Source organism: Balaenoptera borealis, assembly GCF_965194805.1.
Source record: "Balaenoptera borealis genome assembly, chromosome: 15".
NCBI lineage: Eukaryota > Metazoa > Chordata > Mammalia > Artiodactyla > Balaenopteridae > Balaenoptera > Balaenoptera borealis.
Genome location: NC_138871.1, coordinates 80,893,227 through 80,906,769, shown reverse-complemented (window position 1 = coordinate 80,906,769; position 13,543 = coordinate 80,893,227). Strand labels below are relative to the sequence as shown.

Sequence of the window (13,543 nt, the reverse complement as noted above, 5' to 3'; positions counted from 1 at the left end):
AGATATTTAATAAAATGCCAAGATTTTTTTACGCCAATATGCATATAATAAGAAACATTTATTTGGGGGCTTCCCTGGTGGCGCAGTGGTTGAGAATCTGCCTGCCAATGCAGGGGACACGGGTTCGAGCCCTGGTCTGGGAGGATCCCACATGCCGCGGAGCAACTAGGCCCGTGAGCCACAATTACTGAGCCTGCGCGTCTGGAGCCTGTGCTCCGCAACAAGAGAGGCTGCAATAGTGAGAGGCCCGTGCACCGCGATGAAGACTGGCCCCCGCTTGCCACAACTAGAGAAAGCCCTCGCACAGAAACGAAGACCCAACACAGCCATAAATAAATAAATTAAAAAAAAAAAGAAACATTTATTTCAACATATTTCTATGCCTCAAAAATGGTGAAGTCAGTACGATATTTATCATAGATAACACTATTACCCATATAGCAATTTCATAAATACTAAAACGTAGAGGGTAGAATTTCAAAGATATTAATAAAAATTAAAGATGATGAATTATAAGCAGGTCTTGAGCATTCAATACTACCCTCACTTCTTGAAACTATTCCTTCCCATAGCTTCCCTAGAACAAGAGCCCTTCCTCTCGATCCCTCTTTTTGTCCCTTTTGCTAGCAGCTCCTCCTCTACCACTAACTGTGGAAGGTCCCCAAGGTCTGTCGTAAGTCCTTCTCCTTTTCTCATTCTATGTTCATCACCCAAAGCACACCCACAACATAGCTTATTTATCATCTATGTGCACATGGCTCCCAAATTAGTATCTCCAGCTCCACCTTCTCTTTTGAATTCCAGATCTGTAAGATGCACTGTCTACTTGACCCTTCCTCTTGGGAATTTCAATGTGTATAACTTTTCCATTCCTTTGCCTTTTCCTCACCCTCCCCTGAAATACCTTGTGTCCTTAACTAGTGTTTTCTGTCTCAAATGATGTCACTGTCCAAAAGGCAGACCAAGTAAAATCCTGGAGATAATTCTTGACCCTTCTCCTTTCACTCACCTTCATAGCTAGTTTATCCTTATTAATCAATTTATTTATTACCATTTATTTCACCTTCCAGGTATCTCTGAAACCCACTCTCACCTCTCCTGTACTTTCAAAGCCCTACTCCAGGCTATGGTCACCTGTCCTGCAGGTCATAGCTCCCGAACTGGTCCATATATGTCTACGCTGGCCTCCCTAAAATCTTTCCTCAACATGGTCGCCATAGTGATCTTATCAAAATGCAAATCTGATCATATTACCTCCCTCTCTTTTACCAGAATCTTTAAATACCTTCCTATTACTCTTAGGAAAGAGCCCACAGCCCTGGATAGGGCCTGTACGGTCTGGCTGCAAGGTCTGGTTTCCAGGTTCTCAGCAGCCCCATCTCACCCCGTGCTCCAGTGACTCTCAGGGTGTCACCATACTACCCATCTGTTAGGCTCACAGACACCATGTTCCATCCTGTCAAAGGGCTTTTGCACTCAACTGTTTTGCCTCCCTAGAAAATGCTTCCCATCTCCTCGTAGTGTACTGAATTTTGAGTCACTATTTAGGTGTCAGCTCAAGAGTTACTTCTTCAGGAAAGCCTTCCCTAACTATGCCAAATCCCCTATTTGGGCTCTCTTACACGGTGCCTATCACAGCTTTAATTTCATATTTGCTATGTCATTATTCAATTATAATCTGTCTCCCACCATAGACTATGAGTTCCAAGACAGCTGAAATTTACTGACTATTGTAACCCTAGTACCTAACACTGTTCCTAGTACACAAGAGATTGTCAATAAATATCTTTGAATAAATGAGTGAATTAAAGTCTCAAACTCAGGACTATTATTACTGACAAACAAAAACTAAGACTACTGTTAGCATATTGGTATGTCAGAGACATATGAAGAGAGACTGTACAAAGACACTGGTCTACTACAGCTCAAAAGGAAAAGTGAAATTGAACAGTACGACTTCAAGATTCCTTTAAAATAGACTCTGAAAAGAAAGACATGGAAATAAACTTGCATAAGAGTTGTGTGCTTACCCACTGTCGGTGAACAGGAACTCCAAATGGGTCATGAAAACTTCCCAACAGGAGACACTGTAGCGCTGGGCCAGAGAAAGAGCAATGCTGTAGACGTTCTCCTCAAGCGTCCTTCACGAACGTCCATCAGCCAGAGGGAAGGGGGAGGAGAGAAACACATGACCTTAATCAGCAAAGAAGACGCTCATTAGGACCGCTCTCCAGCTGAGAGGGGTGCAGCCAGCACAGTCCTTAATAAGACATTTCACAGTAATTCAGGAAAAGTACACCCAAGGAATTTTAATGCTCTTTTTTCTCTGTGGTGCATTGCAATTGACCAAGGAATTGTCTAGATCAGTGGACCTCAACCAAGGGTGATTTTGTCCCCCAGGGGACATTTGACAATGTCTGGAGACATTTTTGATTGTCACAGTGGGTGAGGAAAAGGAGAGGGCTGCTGGCATCCAGCAGGTAGAGGTCAGGGAGGCTGCCGACCGTCCTACAGTGCTCAGAACAGCCTTCCCACAACAAAGAATGACCCAGTCCAAAATGTACTGAGATCAAAAAATTCTGATCGAGATACCAGAGCTTACAGTCAAAAAGCAGTGGGAAGGAAATGGATCCCTACCCCACAGATAGATATTTGAGAAAGCACAGTTAGTCACTCAACAAATTTTTGTTTTCTACATTGGGCCAGCTATTGTGCTAGCTGCTGAGGACATAAAAACAAATAAGTTATTTCTTGAGGAACTTACAGCCTAATGGAGGATGTGAAATGTGAACCAGGAATCAAACAGAATCGGGGGAGTGCTAAAAGAAACGCTACAAAATACTGTGAGGATGGAGACGAGAGAGTGACCAATCTGAGCTGAAGATCGGACAGTAAACAAGGTTCTGAGCCCTGGCCAAGGAAGATCCCACATGCCACGGAGCAACTAATCCCGTGCGCCACAACTACTAAGCCTGTGCTCTAGAGCCCGCGAGCCACAACTACTGAGCCCACGTGCCACAACTACTGAAGCCCGCATGCCTAGAGCCTGTGCTCTGCAACAAGAGAAGCCACCGCAATGAGAAGCCCTCGCACCGCAATGAAGAGTAGCCCCCGCTCACCACAACTAGAGAAAGCCCACACGCAGCCACGAAGACCCACCGCAGCCAAAAATAAATAAATTAATCAATTTAAAAAAATTTTTTTCTTAAAGTACTTATTGAATACCAATATCCACATGATAGATGAGAATTCCTGGAGAATAGGGACCATTAGCAGCTCACTCTTCCTATTGCGGGAGTCTGGCACAGTGCCTGACACCAGGTACATGTTCATTAAGTATTCACATCTTTATTATCTGATAAAAGTGGGAACTAACCAAACTATACTCTGTTCTCCTCAAAGTCACCCTAACCACTGCGAATGTAATAATTAAGATATACAGACAACAAAGGACAACTATAATGCACTCACAGAAAACAACTGCCATTAAAGTGGACATACAATTAGGAAGAAAATAAAGAATAGTCACATTTGAAGGTGGAGCTGTAAAACAGAAGGAAGCAGGTCCTCTGAGGATTCTTGTATGTGAGATGCTAAAATGCCATCTCCAAGTCAGAACTGCTAACTCAGAAAACCCACAGACACTTTGAGACATTTTAAACAAGCCATCTAAAGACTGCTGTATATTTTTCTAACCAACAGATTGTGGAGAAGATTCTATTATATATTTATCAAAAGCGTATATTTGTCCTCTAGGACATACTTCAAATAGCATATGCCAGCTGGATACTTAAAAAGAAAAGACAAAGACCAAGCAAAATGTAATTGATGATGTAAGGCATGCCTTAACAACTTTTATTCTGCATAGTAACCTCTCTTCTAAGAAACCATGAGCATGGCACCAAGGATTACCAAATGCCCAAAGAAAACGCCCACTGGACGTGGAAATAGGAAGTCCAGGCTCAACTCCTGGCTGTGTAACCTTGAACAATGCTTTAAAGCTCTGTGGTTCTCAGATTCCTCTTCCAAAAGTAAGGAGGTTGGATTAAATGATCTCTTTGGTCACTTTCAAATTGGACATTAAATGACCCTATGAAATTATGAACCTCCAGGAGAACAGAGGGGAAGAGAAAAAAAAAATTCTGTATTTCTCTTCTTAACTTAATTCTGCTATAGGTTATTCCTACTCTCTCGCTTTGATCTCTCTGTTCCCCGCCTCACTCTAGAGAATCTGGGGTGTCTTCTAGTAGGAAAGAAGCCCAGGCTAATGTAAAACTATTACAGAGTACCAAGGTTACTTTGCCACTTTCTTTAAGATTTAAGAATAATGATGAAAAATAGCATATACCACTACCATAACCAAGCCTATCTTTGTTATTTTACGGTAACTTATCAGGAGAGAGAAATAATCGTTAAACGTAAGCACAATGTAACCTCGTTTCAAGGGCTGGAAGCCTAGACTGAACTGCATACCAGTGCTTCCTTGAGAATTCAGTCAAGCAGTGCGGGGAGGGCACATGGTGTTGAAGATGTGATGCCTCTGGCATGTGGCAGATCAAGGTTAAAGTCACAGCTGTGATCTTTACCACCTGCGTAAACTTGGGCCACTTTATATCAATAAGCCTCATGTTCTTTAGCTGTAAGATGTGGATAACAACATTTTATGTCATAGAGTTATCTTTAAGGATTAAAAGATGTTTATAAAATAAACTTTACAGAGCACCTAACACAGTTCCTGGCCCGTGATAAGCACTCCACAAATTGGGGTGTTAAAAACAAAACATACCTCTAACTTAATAACCATTGTGGGTGAACACATTTTTAAAAAAATTTCTTTTTCACTTTCCCACCATTTGACATGTAATTCTCATTTGAGCTGAACTCATTTGAACTAAAACAAAAAATGAAGACGAGTATTAAAACCAAGGGGAATTCCATACCTAGAAAGGGACCTTCCCAACCGTACTGCCATCTCACACAAGGGCTTGCTTTTCTCTCGAGAGCGGTAAGGGACAAAGGAAAAAATGGCAGCTGCTACAGGCCTCGAACAAGAGAAAGGGCTCAAGTGGTTAGCTCTTCTTTCTCTGGAAACCCAGGACAGATAAAGGTGTCCTGGACCCATAACACTCAGTCCCTCCTCTTGTATTAAACCAACGGTACGTAACTTTTAACATACTGAGGAAACTAAACGGCCATGTAGTAGCAAAGTGAGATTCTAGCCAGGAATAAGAGGGAACCTTGTTTTTAAATTTCCAGAGTATGCTTGACACTTTTTACCCCTGATCACACTCTATCACCTCTAACATGGTACTGGTATTGGATTATCAAAATCATGGGAAGCTTTTTTAATAATTCCCATCCTTACTACTTAAATCTGCAGGCTCAAAATACTGTCTGCATGACTAATCCATTTGGGAAGACACACACGTCCCTCACAGGATAGGAAGAAGAGGGGAAAGCCCTGTTTATAGCAACCATGAATGTGCGTCTTCAGAGGACGGGGGTTAATAGTCCTGATAACTCAACTTGTTCTTGTACGTTTTAAATCCATCCCTTTATGAGACGAAGGTACTCCTTACTCTGCCAGACCGAGGATGGTTTCCCGTTTGTACTGGTCGTCTGCAGTAAACCGCTGCACGTCCACACCCTTCCCCAGGCCCTGGAGGATCTGAGCCTGAGTGAAGTCCAGGAGGCGTTCGTTGTAGTACTGCAACTGCTTGGTCAGTGCAGCGAGCTCCTCGGGCCAGGCTTCCTGCCCGTATCGAGTCACATGCCTGGTGACCATCTTGATTAGCTCTTTGGGGTCGGCCTATGAGTAACAAAAAGACTAATTTGAAAAAAAAAAAAAAAAAAGAGTAACAGTGGGAAGAAGATCATGTCTGCCGGGCACCTGTTTGACCCTTCACACTGCTGCCATTCAATCAAGGCTGACAACCACCCTTAGGAGTCAATTGCAGAGGCGGCACATTTTGCAGACCACAAAGACGGGACACAGAACTGACTCTAGGAGCGGGTTTCTGGACTCCCGCTCTGCTCTTCCGCCTGAAAAATCTCCACCCACTTAAAGAATAATGTATGCTTGCTTTTCCAACTACCATCATCCTATACCAGATCTCTTCCCCAATTATCTGATCATTTATAATAATTCACCCTGGAAGTAATTTTTATCATCACTGCCCCTCGATAAATTTTCTTTGGACCACCTAAGTGTTCTCAATAACAAAGAGTTGCAGTTCAATGATTCCACGAGAAATGCCTAAATAGCTAGGTAGAAGAATGTTTTCTTCAGGGATAAGTGAGGGGAAAAAACCCCATCCCTGTTCCTGAAATCATAAATTTTTCTAGTTTCATAAGAAGGTATGCAACCAATTTTCACTCTGCTCAGTTTGGGGCTCAATGGGATACTGTTCCTTAATTCTAGCAGCTTCTTTAACCACAATACAATTATTCCAACAGAACAAAACCCAGAACTGAACAGCTGACAGGAAAGGAAAATAAGTGGTTAACCAACCACGTTTATTTATATTAAAGTTGGTCCGGGTGTCAACAAAGCAACAGCAATGCAGCCATGATTCTGGAGTTACCTAATATGTGAACAACATGAACTCAATCTCTCCCAATTTCTGGGAAAATATGGCGCATATTTTAATACCAGCAAATTAGGAAGAAAACTTCAGAATCTACCTCTGGTTCTCAGAAACACATCTAATTACCGTAAGCCATCAGCATTTCTAATGTGTAAGCCATTATTCTGAGCTACACATGAGATTTGCCAATGTCGAGTCCATATTACCTAACCTAGCCTGACATTCTCTCTTGATCCTATTAAGGAACAATCTGGGAGCACCGATAAAAACCAATTAAAGAAATCTTCTTGGATTCCAGCAGGTGGATTTAAGAAAAAGTCAACCTTACTCAATTTTTTCCCTACCCCTAGGCAGACACTGAGTCTTACTCTCAAAAACCACAGATACGTGTCTCAAGTCAAAAGACATGGGTTTGAAAACTAATGCTCCAAAGTAAGCAGCTATAACACCATCTGTCATTCATTCAACAAGTATTTTTTGTGCACCTATTATGTACCAGGTGATGTACTAAGATGTGACCCTTTCCTCCAAGAATTCAGTCTATGAGGAGAGACAATCAAGCAAACAATTATAAAATGGTGTGATACAAGTAAGCACAGGGTGCTATGGGAATGCAGAGTGGGACTTGGGCACGTATCAAGGAGGTCTTCTTGGAAGAGTTAATTTCTAGGCTAACTGCTCAGGTATCAGAAGTAAAAAGGCCAGCAAAAAAATAGGGAGACAAATTCTGGTAAAGGGGAGAGTATGTGCTAAGCCTGGATGGCTAAGACCTGATGGGAAGATGGAGTGAATAAAGCTGATCTAACTGCAATTAGAAGTGATTTCGGAATAAGCTGCATACAGCTGGTACTTCTGGCAATGGAGACCCCATGACTCAGCCCTCAGTGCCTCTACGGCTGTCATTTAACCCAACCCCCTCCTACTTACAGACTGAAGCCCTGAGGCACCACCCTGCACCGCCCACCGGGGCAAAGCCCCCTCTGAAGCTGTCTGGTAGAGGGACGCTGCTGGGGGCCAGCCAGCCCGTCTACACCGGCTCTGCACCCTGGTGCGCTCTGCTGTTGCCTGCTCTTCTCACACCTCATCTAGATAGCACTCTCCTGCCTAGGAAGAGAGAGAGCAGGAGCAAATATCCAGTGACCAGGGTTTCAGGGCAGCAGGAGAGCTCTTCTGTAGGTGTTCTTTCAGGGAGCTCTTTGTGTTGGTTTTGCACTCCACCAGCAAACCCACGTTCACCAAAACTGTGAGGAAGGCTTCCTTCCATATACACTCTGGCCCTGTGGTTTCAGGCCAAAGTCCTCAGCCTCCAGTTGCCCGACGCGCTCTGCAGGAGAGGCTATAACCAGGCCGTCCATCTCTGGGTGTGACTCCCACCCCCACTCGTGCCATCGACCACCTCCCCGCGCCCAGGGGTTTCTCACAGCTATTGCTCCACATTCATTTTTTCACTTTTTGCTTTCCAGCATCTCAAGGACTTGGTCCCTGTATTGGGAGAGTGGACTATATATGTGATCTCATTTCTACTCTCTTTGTATGAAACAAATCCCCAAACCAGGTAGAGAGTTAAGCTCCAAAATGGCAGCACATACCAATAATGAGCATAATTGCTAATACTAACATTTACATTGGCTTTTCTTTATCTTATAGAGAGTTTCAAGTCTCCACATACAACCTTCATTTTCATATGTGGCAAAAAATACCTATTCTCTCCTTTTGCGAATGAAGAAAATGGCATGGCAGAGTGTAATAAGCATGGACACAGAGAAGTTACTAGCTGGATGACCTTGTGCAAGTTACTTAACAACTACAAATTTGATTGTCTCATCTATAAAATGGCAATATATATAGCTTGCATGGTTTCACAAAGCCTAAGAGACCATACATATACACACACACACACACACACACACACACACACACACACACAAAATACACAAACCAAGACCTGGCCTTTAGCAGGTGCTCCAAAAATGAAAGGGATTATGGAATTTACTCAAAGGTATACAACAGTTACACTTTAATTGTACCTCTACTGCATACTTTACATTGCCTTCTCTTATAAGTATTAAAACACAGCTTCCAGCAGGCAGAGACCATGGGTACTTAGTGGATTTGTCCTTCCTAGAGCACATTAGAGTTTCTTGAACAAATCAGGTGTGGAGTAAAACGGAGACACACTGAACAGCAGTTGTAGCTTTTAAGTTAGTAATACTAGTTTATATTCCAGATCCTTCAGTTAGCAGAGATGCAATTTGGGGCAAGTTATATCATGTCTCTGTTTCCTCATCTATAAGAGAGTCAACAAGCACACCATCCTCGTGGTTTGTTGGGAGGCACAAATAAAATATTTTAGAATGTCTTTTTCTCTATTATTATATGAAAGAAAATTGGGCCCAGAGCTTACTCCCAAGAAACTAAAACTAGTGATTGTCAAAGATGTACACATAAACAACTCACAGAAGGCACCTGAATATAAGAACCATTATAGAATCACAAACAAGAATGCTGGAAACTCCTTAGAGGGAGCAATGGACACTTCTGACTCTTCTGGGGCTCAGTTTCTTCAGATGTAGAACAAAGGAGTATCACAAGATGATCACCTTTCTAAGGCTAAAATCCTATGAATGTATAAGAATTCAAACATGAAAATAAAATAAAACCTTGTAAATCCCTCCAGGTGTGGAACTGGGGAAGTTCTACGTCTCAACTCATTGATGCCTCCACTAAACATCAGAACAGATTTCTTTGTTAAAAATACAATTTCAGATCAACAAATTATAGCCAGTAGGCCCCTACACAGTTTAAACAACTTTCATCCCTTCTCCTTTACTAAGTAGAAATTGTCTAGCCCCTCTGAATAATTTTGACTTCACATTCTCTGTGCATCAAATGTGTTCACTTTTCTAAGAAACATTTAAGAACAAATACCTAATATTTCAGTCTTCGGTATGGAACAGACATAGTGCTAAATATACATGAACTGAATCTCATTTAATACTAACAATCTTGGGACACCAGAGTCTACTAGTACCATCCTCTTTAAGATGGGTAAGGACGTGAGTAGCTTGACTAAGGCCATGCAGGGTAGGTGGCAGGGCAGGATATGACTCCCAGGCATAATGTCGCCCAAGAACCAGCCCTTTATATTTGTTGTGCAGGGAGAGGTATCTCTTAAAATTATAAGAATCTTGATAAGATCAATGTACACATAGCTCCCACCAAATGTAAATGAGATTTGGCATTTGAGTCCTTTTACAGATGATCAACTTTCAATGATGGACTTAATGCTGTCATTCTATATTACATCAGGACTGACCTATTTTTTTTAACACAGACATTCTCCCTCTCATCCCTTTTACACATATACACACATGTGTAAATACAAATGATCACAGAGGACACACGATGGTAGGTGTTCAACTGGAGATCCTGGTTTGAGCTGTGTTTCCAAGCATTCTGTCTTCTCTAAGAATAACGGAGAGAGATTTAGAACAGAAAGATGCTAGAATATCATTTTCTGTTCAACCTCTTGATATAAATATACCTCCTTTTAAATTTCCATCCTAATAAGGTGGTGAAAAGGGGCATTCTATTAAATTCCTTGATGATAGGTCTTGAAGGTTATGGATCAAACATTTGTTAAATGTGTAGGAATATTTTCAATACTTTGATTTATTGGGTAAAACATGACACTAATTCTTTCAAAATCTTCCCAAAACAAAGAAAATTAGCTATGAGGAAAAAACATAGGAATTGGCATCAAAGAACCTGGACTGCTGGTTCCTCCTTCCTGAGCTTCAGGTTTTCCATTATTAAAACTGAGGCAATTTCTCTCTGATAGACTCTTCACAGAGACCGAATGAGAGGAGATGGATGGGCATGTTGTGAGTTCCGGCTTTCCATGCAAATTTCTCGTCTTACCATCATCACTACTAGTTTCTACCCCTTCCCTCAGGAACTTTACTGGTCATGATTACTTCCAATGTATGATTTAAATTTTAATAATAATTCTTCCCCTGAGCTGATCACAATTTCTCTAAAAATATTCCAAAAGCATCCTCTACGCAGCCCAACACTTCATTTCATACATTCATTCATTCACGGCACAAGGGTACCGCATTAAAGTTTCTAAAGCACTTTCACGTGATTTTCATTTGACCCTCATACCAACCCAGTGATGGGCACAGCAGACTGCTGTTGCTGTTTTACAGATGCCAACCTGCATGGCAGGCGTCCTGAGCCGGGGTCCTGCAGCGAGGACGTGAGCCCAGCCCCCTGGCCTCTGGCCTCGGGGGCACCCCACTCCATCAGGCCCTTCCTCCCTATCCTGCCAGCGGGGCTCCCCCAACGCTCCACATCCAGAGTCACACGTGAAGTCACTAATTTCTGAGTGCAGAGTATATGCAAACCTCTCTCCCTCTCTTTCCCGCCTAATTTCAATGATATGATCCATGGGTATGAAAGCTCCTGGCCTCTAAGAAGCTTTTGAAGGACGTTATGGGTAGCTTCAGAATCTCCCATATTCGGTATCAAAAAGATACTGCAAAAACTGAAAACATAAAAAGGCATCAAAAATTTAAAAAGTGTAGAGAGTTAAATTACTCTAATTTTTTCCCCCAAATTTGGCAATGCAGTTCTTCTATGGGGTGAAAAAAAAAATACGATTTCTTTAAAGAATATGGTCAAGTCCCTGTAAAAACAAAATGTACATAAATATTTATGACACCAAAATGCTGGATGACTTTATCTACTACTTACTAGAAGAGGTAATAAATCCATTCAGGCTTAACAGTCTCCATTTCTTGGTAATATTGTTTGGAAAGTTTTGAACAGGTGGTATGTTTCCCCTCTAGGGTTGTTATTTGCTTGAGATAATTTTCTACTTCGTATATTCAATTAGTAGCTTAAGAAAACACATTTTAGAAATAGTTTACCATAAAGTTTTGAATTTCATCCCCTGCTGGGTTTGCTTCTCTAGCATATAAAACTAAAAGACACGTTTCCATTTTTAACTGATTTTATTTTCTGAAACTTTTTAAAAAGAATGATAGAGAAATCACACTTCAAGATGCATTTATGTGGGGATGGATAAATTAGGAGTTTGGGACTAGCGGAAACAAACTACTATATATAAAATAGATAAAGAACAAGGTTCTACTGTATAGCACAGGGAACTATATTCAGTATCTTGTAATAACCTATGATGGAAAAGAATATGAACAAGAATATTTATGTATGTGTGTGTATGTATGTATAACTGAATAACGTGTGTACACCAGAAACTAACACAACATTGTAAATTAACTATACTTCAATTTTTTAAAAAAGATGCATTTACAATAATTACAAAGGTAAGATATAAATGAAAAAAAATCAAGGTACAGAAAAATGTGTATAGTTTACTCATATTTGCATAAAAAGTTATTACATAAATACGCATATCCTTAAACTATTTCTGGAAGTAGACAAAAGGGAAATACTTTTTGTTTTATCCTATTTTCATCATTTGAGGTTTTTTGTCATGTGTGCATTAACATAAAAAGTTAATTAGGACAAATACTAGAAGAGAAAATTCTCTGCAAGTGACCATTTGCCAATCATCATTATAGGTCTCTAAAAAGAAACATGAACGCCCAGTGGGCTGCTCAAAAGCTCAACCAGGTTTGCTGCCGGGTGTGGCTGACTCGGGATGTGCTTCCCGTCAAGATGCACATGCTTTTTATCAGAAATAACACCACAAATTATATCAGTACTTTTATTCAAACCTAGTAATCTACCTAAGTTATCATTCTAGCAGCTCAGAACTACAGGGGGTGGAAAGAGAAAATGTGAAAATAGAAACAAGCTGAACTGACAATCAAGTGGAAGCTAAGCTTCACAGAGTGTTATTATGTGTGGACAACGAATTGAAACCACTTTGATTTCAGTTTCCAGGATGATTCATCAGGAGTTTGTCATATCTAATTCCAAACCCAGCAGTGCCGTTTTATATAGGGGGAGATGCTGAAAAGATTCAAATAATGAGTCATTAGGTAGTCAATGGACAACGCAAACATACTTAAAACGTTCAGCTAACGTGCCTATCCGTGAGGGGTCAGGACTCCAAACTGTAAAACTGAAGGTTGTCCGAACCACAGCAGCTGGAATGATTCCTCAACTTATACACATGCCAATAAACAGTCACTGAGTAACTGCAGTGGGTGAAGTCCTGGGGGTTCAGCGAAGATGGGATTCCTGCCCTCGACAAGATTACCACGTGGCGAGAAGACAGACGTGCATCAGCTACCATAGCCTAAAAGAACCACTCCAGTGGGTGTCTGGAGGAGAGCCGTGAGAGATGGAAATTAAGTATACTACAACTTTAAAAAAAGATGCATTTACAATAATTATAAAGGTAAGATATAAATGAAAAAAAAAATTATTTCAGGCCGGTATCTGCTGAGGCAGCAAAGAAGGCTTCACACAAGAGGCTCTTTTGAGCTCAGACTTACCTATTGATAGTGGGAAGAAGAAGGAGGTATTTCAGGCAGGAGAATTACATCTGCACAGGCACAGAGGTGTGGGAATGGATGTTAAATTAAGAGGAATATATATTCTGAACAGCTGGAGCGTAGACTTCAAATGAGCTAGTGTCAGGGTCACGGCCGGCGGGGTGAGGAACAGCCGTCAGTTCTCTGAGGGGCTTCCCTGCCACACACAGGAGCAGCGATTTTAGCCGGTAGCCACCGCAGAGCACGTGAAAACATCCTCCTGGGAATGACCCGTTAGGAACGGTGAGCCAGAGATCACTCAGGTCCGAAACACAGGGACACGCTGCTTCCGAAACAAAGCTCGGGCGGCAGCACATCCAAGTAAAAGGCAGGTAAAGACCGGGATCAGGAGCTCTAAGTGACAGCTGTCACCTTCTCCCGGAGCAACCCTGAGCAAGCAAGCGCATTTCTCTGTGTCTTCCTTTC

The 13,543-nt window shown here is 41.6% G+C and overlaps 1 protein-coding gene across 2 annotated transcripts in view; it reads right to left on the bottom strand.

The window, feature by feature from the left end:
- The window catches only part of NBAS (NBAS subunit of NRZ tethering complex), a 345,856-nt gene that overhangs the window by 105,934 nt on the left and 226,379 nt on the right, over nucleotides 1–13,543 (bottom strand). For both annotated transcript variants that reach the window (XM_082357496.1, XM_082357497.1), the window contains 2 exons: nucleotides 5,580–5,809; nucleotides 2,031–2,141 (listed from right to left, as the gene is read on the bottom strand). In XM_082357496.1, the coding sequence (XP_082213622.1) occupies nucleotides 2,031–2,141; nucleotides 5,580–5,809 (341 nt within the window). The remainder of the gene's footprint in view (nucleotides 1–2,030; nucleotides 2,142–5,579; nucleotides 5,810–13,543) is intronic.